The sequence below is a fragment of the Larus michahellis genome, chromosome 10 (genome assembly GCF_964199755.1).
Source record: "Larus michahellis chromosome 10, bLarMic1.1, whole genome shotgun sequence".
In the NCBI taxonomy this organism is placed as follows: Eukaryota; Metazoa; Chordata; class Aves; order Charadriiformes; family Laridae; genus Larus; species Larus michahellis.
In genome coordinates, this window is record NC_133905.1 from 21,101,017 (window position 1) to 21,122,590 (window position 21,574).

Sequence of the window (21,574 nt, forward strand, 5' to 3'; positions counted from 1 at the left end):
GCTTTCCTGTAGAAACAATAGGAGTAGAGGATGACATGGAGTAGGAACTATCAGAAATATTCTGAATAATCTAAATAATATTCCTCACATCTCTGCTTTAAACATCATGTTAAAATAACACTCATGACTTTCTTAAAAGTTTCTGGAAAGCTTTTTTCCCCACTCATAAGAAGCTGTCCATTTTGTCTTCTGGGCCTGAATTGTAACACCCAAATAGATGCTACCTGTTTCTGAAAGACTACAGTAGCAATTCATACATGTCTTCTCTTGCCCTCCCACCATACCCATTATCAGGCTTCTGAAATTAGTGCCACCGAAGTAGGAATCTACCTACTGTTCTTCATTCCTCTGGATACAGAGCTTTGCTCATGTAAATGTGATGTATGCCTTTTTGCTGTAAGGTTCTTCTGTCATTGATTTTCTTTGCTCACTTTTAAAAAGTGATTGGGGAAAATAATTGCCCAGTAGATATGAAATTATATATAATCTGGTACTCTTCTATCTTCTCCATTTGCCTTTCCAGTGGATTAGATTAGAGTCTACATTAAAAGCTACTCCCTCTTTTATCCGTGAAAGACAACAAGTCCATGCATCAGGACTGGCACATAGCTGTACAGCTGTACTTTTTAGTGCGTATCATAAAATTTTAGAGTATTTTACATTTTGTCTCTTCGAACACTGAGATGTTGCTATTGCTGGGCATGGTGGGGATTTACAACAATTTTTTTTCTAGCCTACAAGCTAAGTTCCATTTTGACCTAATCACAGAATATAAATCTACAGATGTTGGCTTGATGTCAATTAACAGCTGATTTTTCACAGCTGTAAAGAAAATATTTTAGTAAGAGGAGTTTCTTCAGTACTCAAATGCTGCAATATCTTTAAAAAAAAAAAACTCAAACCCTTAAGAGAAGGAATATATTTCTGATTAAAAATATGATAGCAAAAAACAAAGCAGTTAAAGACCTTTATGTACTTTTCAACAGTGCACAGAAATGCAACTTGCCTGAAACATCTGCAGTATCACATCATCTGCTCTGCAGAAATCTTGTTGAACGTAATTAATTGTTAATTAGCACTGTGCCAGCAGACAGCTCACGAAAGGATTGTTTGTTGAGTTAGTCCAAGTTGCCATATGTAAATTATGTGATAGAGCAGTTGCAGTAGCATAGTGTCTGTATGAATACTCTAGGTCTGCTTTAGAGAACTTAACACATACTGCTTTCTCTAAACCTCTAGATGTTCCAGTGCTTACACGCTTACAGTGCTAAAATGTAAGCAAATACTGAATGTGATAGGGTGTGTTTGATAAGAGCTAATCAAAATTTTTCAGGCAGTTATTTTGTTTTACTAACATGCAGCTTCAGCCAAAAATAATTCAATAAAGGAAACATTTTGAAAATATTAGGGACCTCTTTTTTAATTTTGAAGCAATATTTTGATATTGCACTCCATTTTCAAAGATGTAAAATATCAAAAATAAAATGTGATTGAGTTGAACAGAATTTTGAGGCTAACTTGTCATATGTATTTCTTATTATTTGGTATCATGGAGAAAAGTAAATCATCTTCCTTATGGGTTGACCTTTGGAGCTATTCTCCTCTTTCAGATCTGAAACTGAACCAAACCACTCCCTCATTCACATCTTATGGCTGCATTTCTTATGGTAACTTTCAGTTGTTCATTCTGATGGATTTAAGAATTACATTTGGCAGACTATGTGCAGCATTGCTGCCACCCTTCACTCAACATGAGTATTGCATAGGTTACCATGTTTGTGAGGGACAATCGGATACTTCACTGTACACCAGATTGAAAACTAGTTTTTTGCTTCTGGGCGGGTGTTGTGGTTTAACCCCGGTAGGCAGCTAAGCACCACACAGCCGTGCTCTCGCTTTCCCCCGAGGGGATGGGGTAGAGAATCAGAAAGGCAAAAGTGAGAAAGCTTATGGGTTGAGATAAAGACAGGTTAATAGGTAAAACAAAGCTGCATGTGCAAGCAAAGCAAAATAAGGCATTAATTCACTATTTCTCATCAGTAAGTAGATGCTTAGCTATTTCCAGGAAAGCAGGGCTTCATTGTGTCTGTTACTTGGGAAGAAGAATACCATAACTCAAATCATCATATTCCCCCAGTTTTCACTGGTGAGAATGAAGTCATGTGGTATAGAATATCCCTTTGAGCCGTTAGGGTCAGCTGCCCCAGCTGTGTCCCCCCTCAACTTCTGCACGCCCAGCCTACTCACTGGCATTTCATCAAGAAATGTTTCTGTTTCTTAACACTTATATTTGAAAAAATACATATAAGAAGGCATATAATTGCCTTCTTATTTACATTTCTGTGTTTGTTTACATTTCTGTGTTTATTTACTTGAACTACTGATGATTACCTTCCTTTATAAGCTGGAAAATTTTCTCTTTAATTACTGTTCTATAGACCCAATCTAAAGCCTGAAATCCAAGTTAAGTTGTGTGAAATTCATGGATTAACACAAAGTGTGGCTAGGTGGGCTATTCCAGCAAAAAAAGTGCAATGGGACCACTACCTAGGGGTTGGGGGAGGTGCTGCTTCCTTGCAGCTTCACTTTTTTCACACCTGAGGTATAGAGTTGTTAAATTCTTTGAACTTTATAAATCCTAACAGTCTGCACATTAACCTGGAGTATACAGCAAGAAAGAATGTCTGGAAAAAGATAAAGGACTTTAGGTGCCTGCAGAGGGCATCCATAATCTGAATTCAATTCTACCTGTATTTTAATATTCACTGAATACCTTTAATAATACGAATTCTGAAATCTTGATATAGTTGAAAATAGGTCCAGAGGATCTGAGCACTGACTTTCCTCAGAGTTCATTCCTTTTCCAGGTTGTAGCACCTCTCAGTAAGTATGAGTTTGGCATACTGATGACACAAATAGCTACATGAAGGCTGCAAGTTCAGTTTTGGATCTTGAAGAATGATTGACTAGTAACTGCTAGTGGTAAGGCAGTTGTGGTGTTATGTATCTAATTCTTATGAAGTCTCTATCTGGTACTTCTTTTATTTGGTCTCACTTGTAAGTCACATTAAAACATCATTCCATAGGTACCTTCTCTGTTAGTGGTGTCATTTATATGGATAGGTGTTTTCCTGTCTTCACAATAACTAGTGCATTTTACTCTTTATCTCTGTCTTGTTGGATGTCTTTGGCTGCGTACATTTGCTAAACTACTGGAGGGTGGGGTTTTTCTTGTCAATGTGTAGAAATATACTTCCTGTTGTCCTATTCAGAAATATAGTGCCTCAAGGTTTGCAGTCAGAGCCATGAGGATGCTTTTTTCATAAAAATAACTTCTTGTTAATTGTTTATTTACTTGCTGCTCTAAGCGCTGGCAAAAGTAAAAACATGCTTTTGTTAGCTAAGTCAGCAGATATGACTTTGACACAACATAGCAAGGGTCTCTGTTCAATCTGGATAGATGACTGCTAACTCTTTGAAGCTGTGTATAAGCCCACTATCGGAGGTTCCCTCCAAGTGCTGTCTGTCTCTAAAACGCATGTTTAGGAAGCTCAAGATACCATTAGCCACATTAGCAGAGGGTATCTCCATAAAATGCAGTGGGAATGTGCTTACTTGTGTGAGGCAACATGAGGAACCCATGATGTGTACCACCTTTTTCATGAGACGTTAGATCACCTTTGTCATATGTTAAAATACAAGGAGTCACTAAATAACTGTCAGAAAATTCTGCCTGACAAAAGGCACTGAGAGGGACTTTGTAAGGGAATTGAAGTTAACCCTTTCACAGGAAGATGCCTCAGAGGTGATCCAAAGATGAAGACATGTTAGCACAAGCCTGTAACAGAAAACCCATATTGTGGAATATAACCTGTTCAGAAGTTAAGATGGTCTGGAAGATAAAATGCATGTAACAGAAAAAAAATATGGATTTCCGACTGGCAGCAAGGGACAAGAGAAGGCCCCCAAAAGGGCAATATCAATAGATGGAAAAAGTGGTTTTCACAGCTCTCTTGAACTCTAAATTCAGCATCTTAACCATTGTGAGGCAGGGGCAATAAATTTGAGAGATCTCCAATGATAGCTGGTAAGCCTTTCTAAATAGAAGACCAACAATCAGTTGTTGCTTAACTTAAAATTGTTATCTGCAACAAATAAATCTTCTTTTTTCCCCATTGCAGAAAACTGATTAGGCACAAAGCAGCCAGCCTATTGCTGTTTGACTTAAGCCCAGTCTGTAATAGCATAGCTAAAGGTGTCTTTCTTGTTCACAAATTGCTTCATGATCTTAGGCTTTTGATCCAAAATATTGTGTCAGATCACTATCACTAATGAAATTCTTATTGTATGTCTTCTCTTTTGTGTAGCTATTTACCCATGAAGAGCCTGACTTTGTGAAATCTTTACACAAGGCTTGTGCAGATTTTGCTTATATCAAATCTAGACTAAAACTTTTAAATCTGGAGAGGATTGCTGTTCCCTCCTCCCTTCAATTACATTGACACAGGGCTCTCTATTGTTGAAACAACATTTAATAAGGAGAAGAAATGGAGCCAAGCCTTTCCATTTCCAAAGCAATATAACATGACTTTTGCTCACATTAAACCCTTGCATGAACGTTGCATTGATCTCTCTATTGTGTAATTAGCTCTGTTCATAGTAGGTTTAATCCTAGTGAGAATTCTTTTTTGCACAGCTATTTATTGCCTCCTTTTTTTGTTTGTTTTATTCAGGAAAAACACAAATATCTAGAGGCACATATGTGGGCCAAAAGATAACACAGTGTAACAGAGACTACGCTCTTGTCCAACTGTAGTGTTACAGAAAAGGCATCCTAACAAGGATTCAATGTGCAGGATAAGCAAAGCATCTTTATTTCCAAGAAAATAAGCATGCAAAGCAGAATGTGCAGAGTATTGTCCAGTTTTCTTCATGTGCCTTCTGAATTGTGTAGGGGTTGGACACTAATCAGGAAAAAAAGCAAAAGAGTTAATTCTCCACATGTGTTGGTATGTCTTAATATTCTGCCTATTTGTGTCCCAAAAGTGTGGAACAGGTAGAAGTCTCAGAAAAGAATAAATGGAAAAATAGGCTGAGTATGAGCTCTGGCAGTAACTAAAGAAGCTTGGGTACCCTGGGTATTCCTTGGTGTATCTGGGCCATGTGTTTCAGCATCCCGGCAGAATCCTGTGGGAATATGGCTTTTTCTTGGAGGTTCTTTTTTCGAATTACTCTCTGTATCAATTCCTCATCTTTAGTAATTTTACTTTATAGATCTAAATAAATGTAGTTTAGAACATTTGGTACTTCACAGCACCTTTCTTTAGCTAACAGAAACATCTGCTTTCCACCCCCACCCCTGTCTGCTTTCTACAGCATTTTAATGGTTTCCTTGGGAGTGTGGAGATAAATCTGAATACAGCAGAACCTGCATTCCTTCATTAGGACACATCGCTTTAATGTGAGACTCAAGAGGAATGGCCAGGAAACTTAATTCTGGTGAGTGGGTTGTAGACAACAATTCTAAGTGCTTCTGGAAAACTGATGCTACTCTACCAGGAATGGAGTAGACAATGTTTGGCTGTAACTAGATTATTTGATGTATGATGTTTTGAGCCCTTCTACAGAGTATGTACTCATGTTTTAGTTGGTTATCTAGTGTTTTAGTAGCAGATACTGGTTTTACTAGTAACAGTCTTTTGATATTGGTAACTATCTATCTTCTATTGTGGTACAGCCATGTTGCAAAGTTTGCTCTCATCCCAGCCATCGTGTTCAGCTCTGATTGAATGTCATGTACAGGTCTCCCAACAGACTGACAGAAGCAGGCATGAATTCGTGATGAGGAGCATGAGATACACCTCAGTTCACGCACTAACCTAGTGTAACCTGCAAACCAGAGAATTTTTTCATTGCAATAGAGGTTCCACCAGATTTCAGAAAACACAGGGTTATCAACTTGTTTTAAAATTTTGGAAGTTTTATGTTGCAAACACTGTGCTGTATTTCAGTAAAGTATTGACAAAGATGAGCAGCTAGCAATTACTTCCATAAACCCTTCAACTGGTAGGAGACTGAATGGGAATCAGTACAAGAATAGAGCAGGGGATAAAACACTTATCACTAGGAATTAATCATTTCAAATACCGAACCAGCAATGATCAAACACCTTCTGCATCTGCCAGTCATCCTATAGACTGTTCTTTGGAGCAGGCTCCTTCAATTTGGTATCATTATGCTATTTGAAGAAAACTGGTCTTTCCCATGTATTGAATCATCAGTCAAATGTTTGTTTACTGTCCCTTAGCTTCCCTACATTTTTAGAATTACTTTCAGGAATGAAATGAGAATTCAGTTTCAGCTTTGATGTTTAAGTGTATCCTGTTGAGCCTGCTCAGCCTGGCTGGAATACAGAAAAACAATGCCTGTTTTGCTCCCTGCTGAAAACTAGATGAAGGGGGGGGGGCCAGAATGAAACAACAAAAAACCCCTCCAAGTTGATTTTGGTTTGTACAAAGCCAGGTTGAAAAAAATGGATCTATTCCATCCTCAGTTAATGAATACCAGCTGCATTAGAAACAAAACAAAAGTAAAACACAAAAAGACCACCCAAAACCAAACCCGGCTCTGGTGATATCTGTGGAGAATGCTCTTTTTTTTTTTTTTTGGGGGGGGGGGGGGGGGGGGATCAAAATTCAGCAGCTCTGTCATAGTTTTACCACTAGCAGTTTTTCATTTCACAGTGTAGGTTTGACTAGTGCTATGTATGTTGGTATCAATAAGAAAAGAAAGGGCCTCATCCTGCACCTGTTAGGTGCAAATGTTTGTGATATATAGTTGACAGAGAATGTAGGGTGAGGCCCCAACACCCTCTCTTGTGGCATGCATAATTTAAAAGCAAAATTCTAAAAATTTTAACCACAGTAGGAGCTTCAATGTGTAAACACACTGAGGCTACATGTATAAGCTTCCAAAGTCAGGTAAAGTTAATATAAAATCTATCCATAGGCATCTTTCCACTGTCTTCAGTAAGTACTGGATGAGTTTTCCTGGGAGTGTGAAAAGTCTATGGAGCTGGAGGGCAAGAGGGAGAGAATGCACATGGAAGAGCATGTCCCTCGTGTATCCGGGACAGCATTCTCCAACACACTCAAATGTAATCCAGGATTTAAGAGACAGTGTTCCAAAGCGCATCTCCTGTATTTTCAGAGCAAAAAACATTGGTGATCATAGCTGCAATGGGAGAGTTTGGATCTGAGGGAAGAGCGAAGCTAAAACCTGGGTTGGGTATTGCCATTTGCCAAGGCGAAGCTGCGGAGATGAAAAATGGAAGAAGTAATTAGTTTGGGTTGAGAAACATGGAGTGGGGTGGAAATAACTGACCTACCAAAAAAACCAGGGGGTGGAAAATTAAATAGGGAAAAAAGTCTCTTTTTCATGCAACCTGAAACAAAACAGTTTGTATTATTTTTTTTCTTGCTTCTGTTTTACACTTCTTTATCTTGAATTTGAAGCAAAATCCCGGTCAGAAATGCCCACGTGGGCCGCTTCTGCATTTTCCCATTGTAACTCCAAAGCGCCCACGTTGTTTCCACACTTTCCAAATGTTCCCCCCACATATTTTTTTTTTAATCCGTTCTCCCTTCCCCGTCCCTCCCCCCCCCCCCGGCCCCTTAATGTCATCTGTTTTACGGCGGGCTCCTTTTTGTAACTTGCCAGCCCCCCGCCCCGCGAGGAGCCCACCCCCGGCAGCAGCAGGCGCGGGGGAGCCGGCGGCCGGGGCGGCGGCGGGGCCGGGCTGTCTCCGCCGCGGCGGGCACTGCAGCACGGCGGCCGGCAGGTGCGCAGCGAGCCGCTGCTGCGGGCCCTCCGCCGGCCGCATGCAGGTCGCCTCCCCCTCGCATAGTGAGGGAACCGAGGGGGTGCAAAGAGCAGGGCTGGGGACCGCCCGGTGCTTGGCCCTGTCTGCTTTGCGCCGGGGCGGGGAGGGGGGAGCGAGGGGCTGGGGATGCTCGGGTGGTGATGCTGGGTGGAGGAGGAGGAGGAAGAGGAGGAGGGGGGAGCTGGCGGGACAGCCTGAGGTGGGCGGAGGGGGGAGGCGGGTGTTATACCATCGCTCTGGGGAAGGCTGAGCATTTGCAAATTCCGGCTCCAGGGCGCGGGGAGCATCCTATCCCCGCCGGCCGGCCGGGCAGCAGCCGCAGAACAGGACGCAGCTTCCCGGCTCCTGGTTATCCTAAGGCTGTCCGCCTTATCCCCGCCTCCCCCCGCCCGCCTCTGCCGCTGGGCGCCGGCGGCCGCCCTGCCCCGCGCCTCCCGTGCAACAGAGCGCAGAGCGGCAGCCCGCGAGGTGCGCTCGGAGCCGAGCCGTGAGCTAGAGACCCTGACCCCCTCCTAGCCGCAGAGGCAGAGCCCTGGGTGAGTAATCTGGGAGCTCCCTCGCTCCTCCAGGCAGGCCAGAACCATTCAGGGCCCCTTTGCCGCATCCCTTTCTTCTGTTCTCAACTGTGTGCCTGGAAGGTGCGGGAGATCTCTGTCCTCTGGTAGGTTAGTCAAGCTGGGATCCTTGCTCGGGGAGGGATTTTTGAAAGGCTTTGCTGTCTGCGCTTTGAAACAATGTTGTACTACTAAGTTGTCTGTCTCAACTTGGAAATCCTCTTCTCCTTCCCTTGTACCTAAGCTTCTCTCCCCCCGCCACCTTCCTTTTCCATTTTTCCTTCTTTATAACTTTTCCAGCCTTATGGAGTTGCCTCCTTCACTTTCACCAGCTAACTTCTGTAGGTAATAAGAAGCCAATGACGACTGAGGGATGACTTTAATCGTTGAAGGTTATTACTAACAAGTGACTTAAAACGCCTGTATGTTTTTCTTTTGTCTCCCCTAGACTGAACAGTCATGACAGCTGAAAAGACTATTCCTATAATTAATGGCAAGCCAGAAGATGCTTTGGACCCAGAAGCCTCAAGTACCAACCTCGTCCACAGAAATGATAAGAAAGTTCATGAAAGAGGTCACTGGAACAATAAGGTTGAATTTGTGCTTTCTGTGGCAGGGGAGATTATTGGGTTGGGAAATGTATGGAGGTTCCCATATCTTTGCTACAAGAATGGAGGAGGTAAGAAGGCATCATGTGTTGATTTACAACTCACCATAAACGTGGGAAATAAACAGTTAAGCATGCTTTACAGTGATTTCTTGCACTAGTAAGGATTTCAGTGTATGTGCGGATTGGGAAGTATCAAGCATCTGACAAATAAGAAAAAACTGCTGTGTTTCTCTGCTCCTCATCCCTAAATATTGTGTAGCTTACTTTCATGAGTTTCTTTTGCGTTAGTAAATGGACATATTTTGTTCTGTAAGATTTTTAGTGTGGAAGAAGCCAGTGTTCTGTTACAGTTGTACATTGCGTGTTTTCTTCTGCATGTGAATAGACCCAAGCATACTTAAGTAAGCTTGTCTGACACAGAAAATAACGTAGCAGTTTTTCACAACAGTATACTTTGGAGAGGATGAATATTGTTTTGGATAATGCTATGAAGATTACTTTTTTTCTTTGTCATATGAAAATTTCTTTAACTCAGCCATACTTTTTTTTCCACATTGCTTCCCAAACCACTACAGTAGGGCAGGGGAAGATGTAAAAGCTGCCTGTTACTGAAAGAAGAGAGCAAACCCTATAAAATTTAGAATAAGAATGTTATTTGAGAAGGAAAAGAATAGACTTAAGTTCTACAAAAGTATAACACGTGGCATGTATTGGTTATAGCTAAGTATAAACTATGTAAGATTTGTGACAGTTAAGAATAAACATGTCAGCTGTGACTTGCGAAGCAATGAGGAGAGAAAAGTAAATTAAAAATTTAGTTTAGAATTCTGTGGACTGGATTCAACATTCTCCCCACTTAAGGTCTGAATCAGTGTTAGTGTCAGCATATAGGCTGGGAGAAAAGTAATATGTTCGGTGGCTGATCTGCAAAGATCTGTTCTTTAACGGGTTTATTTGCTAACAACACCGTGCCAAATTTCTTTCCCTTGTCCCTCCAGAACTAAGCACGGTTGTCTGAACTCAGGAGTGGTTTTGGCCCATTTTATCTGCTGTTTCTGTAAGGCTAATACTACCCTGGAAGATGTGTTTATGGTTTGTGGCTCCTTTCTTTATGTATCTGTACTTTGGCAAAACTAAGGTAACAAGAATTCACTTGTTTTCAAGAATGGTGCTACCAAGTACTGCTGTTAGTATACAAGTATTAATATGCTGGATATGATATGGAGAACAGTTTCTTGTTGGTTGTCAGAGTTTTCCCAGAGAAATTTTGGCAGAGGAAAAAATAGAGTTTGGTTTTGGGTTTTTTTTAGTATATAATGTATATCTCCTTGTGCACAGAGTGGCATTTATATACCCATTTGTGTGTATACGCTAGCTTTTCAAAATGTGGTGCTAACATTTTTTAGGGTATAACATTAGGTAGAAAAAATTCTAACCATGCTTTTGAGTGATTTGGTGGAAAAGTAATTACTTAAATATCATACTTAATCACTATTGTATTCTTTAAGAATAGAATTAACATGTGTGGTTTAATGGGGCATGTCCTGGCACCATGGGAAATTTGCCATTGACTTCAGTGTTGCTCAATGAGGACTTGGTCTATGACCTGTGTTTTTGTAACTCTCTGGAATGCCCTGCTGGAATTAGACCAGAGTTGGACTTGTTTGATGCATCAGATGTTAATACTGAAAACTACTTAGTGTGTGGTAAGTGAAGTCATTGGGAAGATCATATGAGCGAGTTATGACATAACTTACTAGATACAGATCGAATCTAGAAGCAGTCGTATGGAGCTTCTGAGGTCTGACCTCTCTCTGTTACTCACTCAGTAACGTAACAGGTCCTAACAGGTAGTCTAGGCATAAGCTTCTATAATTTTAATTTGCTGTTATTATATTAGTGGGGGTTTTAGGAAAATTAATTTCTTTGCATGCTTAGAATTAGATATTTCTTGGAACATGGTGTGTTTGCAAGCTGGAAAACATGATGGCCTTTGATTTCCAGGAGGCATACCTGTTGTAGAACAGCGTTGGAAAAATAGAGTCAAAGCCAATACTTTTGATTTCAACAAGTCGCTATGTTAAACTCGCTATGATTGTGTGTATGAGTCGGCCAAGCTTGGCTAGCAGTTCACCTGGCCTATAAGGATAAATCACATCGAGAAACCATGCTTTTAAGTGTAACAATTCATTCTTTGTGAAATCTGCGTGTATTGCTTGAGATGCAGCTGAGATTCAACTATAGGCAAGTTGTCTGGTTGATGGAAGATACTGCCCATGAAGAGATCTCTCTGATGTTCTGGGTCTGAGGGAAGAACCTGCAAATCAAAGCAGCTGGATTTGTCTCAACTTTTGAATCAAAGTGGCTAAAGCATAACAATTGTTGCAGGTTGTGGGGGTGTTGTGGTTGGGTTTTGGTGTGTTGTTTTTTGGGTTTTTTTAAGGTCATGAATGGGATACCTATTTGCCTTGTAGTTGTAGAAATATTCCTGACGCATATTCAGAAAGATTTTGTTCATAGTTAATATTTTGACAGAGATTTAGTATTAGAGAGGTAGCTGTTAAGGTGCTGTTCATAAATGACCAAATTGATCTTCAGGACTTCCATTGAAGGAAGGAAATGCTGCTATTGCTAGTGCTCTAAAGAACCAATCAATGTACGCAATGATGCACAGCACTGTAAAACGCACCTTCCTAGGAAAAACTGCAGCCACCAAAACTTTTCTGTGTTTAGCGTACCTTGTGTTGATTTGAAATGGAGTGAATGGTGGGATGCTTAACATCATTTAATGAGAGCTTTAAATGAAGTAAATTAGTGTTGTGGGATTATTAGTTTGGGAGCAAGTAGGTTGAGGCCTCGATGCAACACATTTAGTATGCTCTACTAGCCTTTAGTGTCATAACTTAATGAGACAGTTAACGCTTTGTAATTTTCCTACAACTTCAGATAAATTATTACGTGCAGTACTTCGCTGTGCTGGTCTGCCTAGTTAAACCGGTAAAACTTTCTTGGTGTAAGTAAAAATGGCAGAATCAGTTATTTTGTGCTTTCTTCTCAGTATTTATTTCCTTCTTTCCTTGTTTCAGTCTAAACTAATATAGTTGCATGCTTTCCACCTCATCCTTTGACTCATCAGAAAGTCTAAATACTTGGGGAAGGAGGAAGAAAATTCTTTATGCCTTATGTTAACAGATTCTCTACGTAGTCAAAAGGCTGTATCTTATTCCTTATTATTTAGGTTCAGTTCTGAATGGAATACTTAAAATCTACATTATTAGCAAGTGACACTATGCCTAATATATATACATCTTCTCTGATTTCTTTGCTTCAGCATGCTTCACAGCCATGTTCTTTAGGTGCCATACCCAATAACATGATCAATCTCATTACATAATACAGTACTTCTGCTATGTGCTAATTGATAACAGATTATTTTTTTTGTTGTCATATGCAGTGCTTCAGCATTGAATTCTGCTATTCATTATCTATGTTGTAGTTTACTGTTAGCATCTAACAAAAATGTTGATGCTTTATATTTTGCTATAATTTCACGTTAATATTTCTAGCTGGTAAGGCCAAGCCCTGCTTTGCTGTTCTTGTAAGTAGTTCTGAAACGTATCTCATCACTTCTTTTTCATGATCTTTGTCATCAGGCTTATCCAAATAATGTAAAGGACTTCTTGGATTTAGTTTCCATAAAACTTCTTCATCCCTGCTTTCCTGAGAAAAGCACAGAAGACAAGATAGCGTAGACTGACTTGATGATCAGAGCAGAACTGTGTGGCTGGCTGAGCGAGACTGTGGTCTTTTCTGTGCTTGAGAGACACATGAGCAGAGTTTAGTCTATACTGAGGAACTTTGATCTGGTCCTTTTTAGTCCATGACATTGGCTTACAGGTTAACTTTTGATATTTGAGGCCAGGAGTGAACTTTTTCTGCACTTTCAGCATGATGCTTGAGAAATGGCTAATAGGTGATCCTTCCTTTATTAAGAAAACTAATTTCTCACTATGCTGTCCAGGAACTGTATTGATTATAACCAATACCCCCTCAATGTTTGATTGTAGGTGCTTTCCTCATCCCATATGTGGTTTTTTTTATTTGCTGTGGAATACCAGTATTTTTCTTGGAGACGGCGTTGGGACAGTTTACTAGTGAAGGAGGCATTACATGCTGGAGGAAAGTTTGCCCTCTATTTGAAGGTAACAAACAGTTCTGTGTTCTACTGGAAAAGAATGCATTAAATTTGAAGTAAAATAAAATAAATGATATCAAAATTCAAGTTAAGATATACTTAAAGTAGTAAGCATTTGTTTTTAAATTACCTGAAAAGTAAGTTTTCTATTGTCTCACTTTTTTTTTGTCTAGGTATTGGATATGCTACCCAAGTTATAGAGGCACATCTAAATGTATATTACATCATCATTTTAGCATGGGCTATCTTCTATTTGTTTAACTGCTTTACTACAGAGCTTCCTTGGGCTACCTGTGGGCATGAATGGAATACAGGTATGACCTTAATAGAGATTATTGCTATATAAATGCCTCCAAGTAATTGATTAATATATTAAAACGTCAGGAACAAAACTATTCTGTTAGAAAAGTCTGGGGAAGTGGACCAACCACATCACACTACGCCATGATAAAGGAATCCTGGAATGAAGACTTATACCTTTTTGGTTTAGGTCACTGCATGAGCATTTCTTCCTGCAGAATGCAACGTTAGATAGCAGAAGATGACTTTGGATTTTGTTAATTCTGTAAGATATTCTAGCTAAATCCCAAGACTCTAATTTGCAATCATATCTATTCTCCCTGAATACAGTAAGTGAATTCTACTGAAGAGCTGATGACCTGATGACAGGTTACAATCTTGCTCTTTCACTCTGATGAAATCAGGAGGAGTTTAAATGGAGAGGAAATTATTAAGTGTGGAACTTTGGAGTCGCTCTTTTTAATGCCAGATGTTGAGGGATAATGTTCATCAAGCTACTTCTGAAAATTTAGTCACATGAATAATTCTGACTGCATGCAAAGTAGCCTCTTGCATGAAAGATGAGGTGTGTATTCATAAGGATATGCAGTATAGGGCTCTTCATCTGTCCTCTCATTAATATTTTTATCTGTAATGCTCAACTTACTGCATTTGAAGACCACAGACATCTATGGGGATGAATACATACCAATGCTCTTACTTACATGCTCCTGAAGTTGCATTTATTCCTTATGTTACTGTCTGATTTCAAATCATGTATCGATTGTACTGTCTTTCATGGTTTTTATTAATTGGTCATTATCTTGATGTGTTCTTTGAGCACATCTAAAACTATCAGAAATCTTGCAATTTAGGTTATGGGAACTAGTCTTGGGCCCAACACACATGGAAGGCTTCGGTATCAATTTTGGCAGCCCTGCAAGGGAGCTTAGCCAATGTTGATTGCTGTTCAAATACTGTCAGCGTAACAATGCTGAGCTGCTTTGATCTCCTGTCTCTGTATTAGAGATAATAGTAATAAGCCAGAGTGACTTTTCACTTGCCATATTAAGGCAAAGTGGAAACTTGTTGCTGGCTGTGTTTCGTAAGCCATTGTCACTATTGGCCATTGAACCAGCGGTTGGAGTAGCAGTATGTTGTAATTCCCAATCAGTTGCCTCAGTTTTTCTAAGCATCTTTCTTCTGCCTCAGATGTTTTATTGGCCCTTGCCGTTGCAACGGTGCCTTTGGAAAGTGTTACAGGAGAATGTAGCATACTGCGTGGATAATTTTCTGGGACAGGCCTGTGATCTAGTGATCACAATATAGTGTTGTAGATGTAGCAGCTGCGGCATTGTAGTGTACCTGGAAATCCTTTAACCATGTAGAGAAAATGTATTATAGAATAGTAGCTTTACAGGATGCATAAACCAGAAGATGCACAAGAAGAAATGTACTTACATGTCAATATAGCAAACTCTTTTTTGTTCTTTTATAGAAAACTGTGTGGAATTTCAAAAACTTAATATGAGCAACTGCAGTCAAGTGTCTTTACAAAATGCCACTTCTCCAGTGATGGAATTCTGGGAGTAAGTGCACATAAACTTTATGTTTGATCAGAGTATTCATTATCTTCCAATATTTTGATCATATACACGTGATTTACACCTTGTAATAACCCTATAGCACTTAGTGATGTGAGTTCAGATGGAAATTTTCTCATACAGCCAAAAAGATTCGGGATGAGAGTTTTAACTTTTTTTTTTTTCTTCCTAAGAGGATACGAGGCAAGGAATTCCATATCCTGAAAGAACATAGAACAAAGTGTGCCACTTGCTTGGGAGCTTGGCTCCTGCTGCTGGAGGAAAGAGCCTCAAATCCATACTAATGAGGAGGCAGAGGTGAAAGAAAGGGAATGATTTTAAATATTTCTTGTTTTTTTCCAGAATGTTTTTTCTCTTAAGAGTTTGGGAGTTGCATCTTCATCCTTGTTTGAGCTAACTAATGCGTTGGCTTCTGTATCTCGTTATTTTTTAAAGGACTATTTAAGTGTTAGTTATTCAGCTATAGTAACAGGAGAGTTTAACTCTCTTGTGTCTCCTTGATTCTGATTTCTAGTTAGAATAATAGAAGAGAATTATATCTTTGCAAAATATGGTCTGCTTTTGTGATGTCCCATTTTTTTTCATACTATAAATATTTAATTAGTGCATGTGTAGTTGCATATTTGTTCCTTGCAGGGTGCAGTGTGTTAAGACAGTCATAGAAATGGAATGTTACTTTTAATACTAAGCCATCTCACAGTTCAATGTGTGTTCCAAAATTCTAGGTTACTAAAATTTCTTGAGGGCCCTTTCTAATCTCATTAATTTTATTATTAAGAGTGACCCTTTTTCTGAGGCCGTGTGTTCAAAGCTCTGTTTTACGTTCAGGACAGCAATAGCTATGCTTCGAAAGGACCATAAATTAAGACTCCCCTTGAAACAAGAACTTTACATTGACATTGTTTTCTTGAATGCTAGCATATGCTATTGTCTTTGCTTCTCAACTTCTTTGTCTTGCTACATAAGTTAACTTAGCCTTCGTGGGTGATAGTCATTGCTTCAGTAAACAATATTGTTTTATTTAAAAATAAAAAATCCCCAAAACCAAATTACATCTGAACAAGGCATGAAAATGCATATACTCTTTGGTTAATTTCTGTTAAAATTTTCAATAATCTGAAAACCTAACACGTTAAATCAAAATATACCCACTCTACCCAGTTCCCAGCTAATGTTTCAGAATAAACAAGAGTTCCTTAGGTGGCATCTCTTATTGCTATGACTTCATAATTATAATTAAAACATCTCACGGTTCTTTGGGATAACTAGAACTAAGATTTCATATAGTGAGAGTAAAGGAACAAAGTATTTTCTCCAGTACTAGCCTTATTTACCCACTGTGTTTATTTGCTTATTCAACAATATTCAAAACTCAGCAATTGATGGTGAGTCCAGTTATCCAGAAAAGCAGGCAATCTTCAGTTGAATTATATGCAGGGCACAGACTAAGTTTTATATGCTCATGTTTCTAGGGATTTGTGGTTTTTTTTGTTAGTGCTCATTTTTGGATTGCCTAAATTCTTATGTCAGTGTTATTTTGACATACATACAGATGTTTTTGAAGCATGTCTCTTTCTCAGAATTCCCTAAAAATTAAGCTAAACAAGATTCTATAGCTAAACTTGGATTCAAGTTACAGTGGCTTTTAAATCCTTCACGTTTTGGACATATTTGCCTATCTGATTTTGGCTGAGTTAGGAACGAATTATGAAACTAGAAGGGATAACTAGATTTAGCCTCTTCTCTAACTTGTTTTACAGTCTTGTGCATACAAACTTGAAAATACACACTCCAAAAATTTTAAAATCACAAAAATCAAAAGAGAAGGTAATCAAATTAGTTTGGTTTTTTATTTGAAACTTTTTTCTTTGTTGTGTTATGGACAAACTTTTGTAATACTAACAGTACACCAGCCAAAATAGTTTAAGATATTAAATTTATCTATTTTCTCTGTCCAAGCAAAACTGAAGTTGCATGATGTTTCACCCTTGGAAACTGAATGTACTCTCTTCCTGCTGAGGAAGGTATTTGCCTAGTTAAAATTTAAGTAGGTATGACGTTGCATGGCTTCAAAATAGACACGACAAACTAGTGTTTGGTAGTGGAAGAATGAGCTTTATTAAATATCAGGACTGATTTTTGCATTAAAATAACTAATTGGAATAAACAAAAGATTATAATTAAGTAATGTCTTAAATATATCAGACATAAATGTACAGTAGAGGTCTTGTGTATAGATATGCGGTGCAGATCACAGAGTAGTTAATGTGAAGTGAATATATTACTAGATTAGTTAATTTGTCCAGCAAGTCATTTTATAGACTGTAGATAAGTGTTACAGGAAATGTTATTTCACTTAGCCAGAGGTCTTGTTCACATGATGTTACTTTACTCCGTTATAAATTCTGGTGTCAGGAATCATAAACTTATTGAAAGAGTCTTTTTGAAACAAGCAGTGAAAAGAAAGTTGATGGGGTAGACTGCACAGAGCAGATGCTCGTTGCTATTTTCAGAACTCGTGTGGATAGTGTGTGAGAATCTTCATTTCTGCAATAACCAATCACGGGACTGAATTCATTTGCATAATGACCAGGTTCCTTACAATTAAGCTGATGCCTGTGAAGGGAAGGGGCAGGGTCTAGGTTTCTTCTGAACAACCACGCCATTCAAAACCTTTACACGTTACTCTCTCCAATGTCAAGTCTGCAGTTGAAATTCCTCTAAGTCATGGCCAAATAAAGCAAATTTATCATGTAAAAAGTCAGCTGGGGGGAAAAAAGTTTGAGTTTTGTGGGTTTTTTTCGGTGTCTTGTTTTTGTCTGTTGCTATCTACTCTTGAGATAATCTGTAAATTAGTGGTGATTATTGTGAATAGTGATCCTATTTGCTAACTGTATGTGATCTCATTTACATGTAGTACTGAATACTGTGTTTGTAAACTGTCAGGCTGATGTTACAACCTTTCTTTGATAATGATATCACACTGCCACAGTCTTCTAAAGTATTCACAATATCTTCAGATTTTTTTTTAATTAAAAAAACCCCAACCCCCGAAAAAAACCCAAACCAAAAAACTCAAAATGGTTGGGGAAGACTCAATATTTACAAAAATGCATGTTTTAGCAGTGCTATGTGTTTCTTTCCAGCCAAGTGCTCTCAGTCTAAAGGTTAATAACGGTGAGGGATATAGAGGTTGCTATGTATCACGCAGCAGACTGTAGACTGGCATTATGTAAATGCCAGCAGAGGTTAGTAGCAGGGGCACAAGTTGGATTTGGTTTTGTGTGTGTGTGCGTGCGTGTAAATGAGTAGACTGGGCCCAAAAGGATGTCTTTATTTCTGGCTTTTAAAAAAGACTCTTTTTTTTTTTTTGTCTGTCTTTTTTTTCCTTGTTTTTTCTCTTCCTTTTTTTTTTCTCTTCCCTCATTTAACTAGTACTACTAGGTCTTTTCTGTCATCTGGGCTATAAGGCTCAGCCCTCACTTATTTGTGACTGTAAGCAAATCTAAATGCTCAGCTCGTTTGAGCATTGCAAATAAAAATTTCGGCCTCTCTGCTGAAATATTTCTAGCTTTTATTGCTTCTGTGGCCTTGGCTACTCCTAAAGCTATTGCTGAAGTCAAACAGCAACTCACCCAAGTGCAGTGATGATGGAGAGGGTACTCTGCCGTGCTATGAAGCTTTTCTGACATGCAGACTAGCAGTTACCCTTCCTCAGGTCTGTACAGAGGATACTGTTTCTTTGCTACACTAGTACATACAGAGTTACTTCCTCTGAAAATTCAGCATTTTCTACCAGCTTTGGTGGCTGGGTCACACCAGAGGGTGAAGGCCCATTTATTGTCTTGCATAGATTGTTAAAAAAAAAAAAAAAAGCAAAGACTTTAGAGATAAGTAAGGTCCTAGGTGCTGTTTTCATTTTGGTACACTCAGAAGAATCTCATTGTACATGCAAGGACCTCAAAACTTAACATATTTTTGTGAGTCCGTAATCGATAACTAACTTGTCTGTAGCCATACAATGAAAATGATCTGATCCTGCTTGGAGGAGCAGTAGACAAAGTCTGTGAGTTTGGACCCTCTATGCTTGTTTTCCTGCTTACAAGTATCTATCCTTGTTAATGTTTTAAGACTTCATTCAAGTTAGCAGGCTTGCTACTGACTACAGGTATCAGTGTTGACAACTCTGGGAAAAATTAGGAGATTAAAGGATTTCTTACCTTACTTAAAAAGACTTTGCAAGCTATAATCTTGAGAAGTCTCACATTCCATCTGCAAATGCAGATTTCTAAGGTAAGCAGATGAATTGATAAAAATTCACTTTTTATTCTTCAAACTCTCTGATGCTATGTTCTGAAGGACAGGCAACAGTCTGAAACTTCACTTTTCATTTCATACTGGTGTCCACAGCATTCAGAGACTGTCCAGATAACTACTGTTCATGGTGTTTCTCTCATGCTAATTGTATAGCTTGATTAAGAGTTTTCTAAGGAAAAATAATAATTGTAACTTCAAGGTACAGCACATGGAATTTTTAGTGTCCAAACTTTAAACAGTTAGTAGCAGTAGCTGCAGTAATAATAGAGCTGTTGATCATTTTGGGTATGTTAAAGCTGTCCTATGAACGAGAGTTGTGGCCGTGGATGAGGCTATATTTATAGCCTGGGAAACATACTAGAGGGGAGAGGATACTCTACTCCATTGCTCTGTATTCTTTCTTAGGAGAGGAAATAGGAAACAGGTATAGGGGGCAGCAGCTGTGTCTGTGTGCTCTTTTGGCTGCTACTCCAGTCTGTCACCATGGTCAGGAATTTAAGGTTTCTAGTGCCTGGGAAGGGAGCTGGACAGACAGAGGACCCGTGGTTTTGTGGTTGATTCCACCTCAATAGTTTTTTATTGGCTGTATAACAACAACTTAGTCCTCTGTTAAAGAAGGTCTAGTTGTTGGCCTGTCATTCTCTAGAGGGGGTGACACATCCTTAGCATTTCCAAGTAAAACCTAGTGAGAAAAAACGTTTTTTTTTGTCCAGGGAAGAGAAAAGGGGCTGTTCTCAGCAAAAAGGAAAAGGCACAAACCCTTTCCTTGCAAAGTCAAAAAGAGTTTTTCCTGTTTCATTCAGGCTGCAAATGACTGCAAGAGTCACATTGTGGTTAATCCCTGCTACTCTATGAAAAGTCATTAGCAAGTTGGGCCTGATGCTGCAGTGCTCAGTACCGAGAGACCTTCAACACCTCTCAGAACTAGGCCCTTTGTGCATCTCTTGTAGAACATTGAGTTGTGCCAGACTCTCTTGTTTCTGTTCAGTTCCTAAAAGGCCGTGTGAAAAGTGCTTTTTGTTAGGAGTCACGTGAACTCTACATCTGGTTTTGCCTCAAAACCACTGACTTTGCCTGGTTTCAGCTGAAAGAAGTAAATGGGATAGGTGTCAAAATGCTAAGCTGATTTCTTAATATTGAGGGATAAAAGTTACCCTAAACCAGACAGATGAACTTCCATGTTTTTTGATTTTTATCTTGAAGATTGTACATAATGTTTTTATCATAGAGAAAAAATGACCTTAAAAGTTGCAAAGTTAAGTATTTGGGTATTAGGAAATACTAGAAGTAAGGTTGTGCAATTTTAAGTTCACATCTCTTATGAATATGATCGTCCTTAGTTGGAAAACTGCCTAATATTTTTTTTTCGATAAATCTGCTTTGTTCTTGCTAGAGGATGGATAGGGAGCAAACACTGTGAGGGTATTCAATATTTTGTTGCTCTTGTCTTTGTTAATTTTCTTATGTTTTATATTCTCATTATTATAGGGTTCCTGTTCTGCTGGCAAAGTTATTAATTTAATCAAGGCTTACTAGGGTGCTTATGATGTGGATGGCTTTGCAATCATGGTTTTCTTGATTATTTACATGTTCATTTATCTTCACAAAATCTCAATAAGGTCAAATTATTCCCATTTTACAGAAGGGTATCTGAGCTACACAGAGAGTAAAAGTGCTACTTATGAGAGGCCCAAGACATTTTTTCATACTATTTAGCATTAGGGTTGCGCAAATTTTATTTCAATTAAGAAACAGGAAAATGTACACAATTCAGCTTTGTCCAAAGATGAGTATAAAAAAAGCTACTTAATTGAAGACACTGTAACATTTGATTGAAACAAATATTTGCTATTTGATTTAAAAAAAAACCAAAACATTTTATTTTGTGCACTTGCATGAAAATTAAAGGGAATTATTAAAAAAAAAAACCAGTAACTTTTTGTCATCTTTGCTCTAATGACTCAGTATTTAGAAGGCTCCCTTCACTGTATTTTGTTTGCAAGAAGTTGAGTATGTATGTTCCACTTCCTTGAATGTGTTCTGTGGGAGGTGGGAATTTCACCATCTTCTTTTGAACTTGTTCTAATTTGTATAAAAGCCAAATAATCATGGAGTATAGACTGGGATCCTGAT

At 38.8% G+C, this 21,574-nt stretch overlaps 1 protein-coding gene across 5 annotated transcripts in view; it reads left to right on the forward strand.

Moving 5' to 3' along the window:
• SLC6A11 (solute carrier family 6 member 11) overlaps nucleotides 1-21,574 on the forward strand; it is a 136,462-nt gene that overhangs the window by 17,778 nt on the left and 97,110 nt on the right. For 2 of the 5 annotated variants that reach the window (XM_074602539.1, XM_074602540.1), the window contains 5 exons: nucleotides 5,377-5,499; nucleotides 8,885-9,115; nucleotides 13,114-13,248; nucleotides 13,415-13,555; nucleotides 15,019-15,109. In XM_074602539.1, coding sequence (XP_074458640.1) covers nucleotides 8,896-9,115; nucleotides 13,114-13,248; nucleotides 13,415-13,555; nucleotides 15,019-15,109 — 587 coding nt within the window. In that variant the 5' untranslated portion in view covers nucleotides 5,377-5,499; nucleotides 8,885-8,895. Of the gene's footprint in view, nucleotides 1-5,376; nucleotides 5,500-7,714; nucleotides 7,841-8,127; nucleotides 8,419-8,467; nucleotides 8,544-8,884; nucleotides 9,116-13,113; nucleotides 13,249-13,414; nucleotides 13,556-15,018; nucleotides 15,110-21,574 lie in introns of those variants that run through there. The other 3 variants (XM_074602542.1, XM_074602538.1, XM_074602543.1) reach the window with 3 other exon arrangements.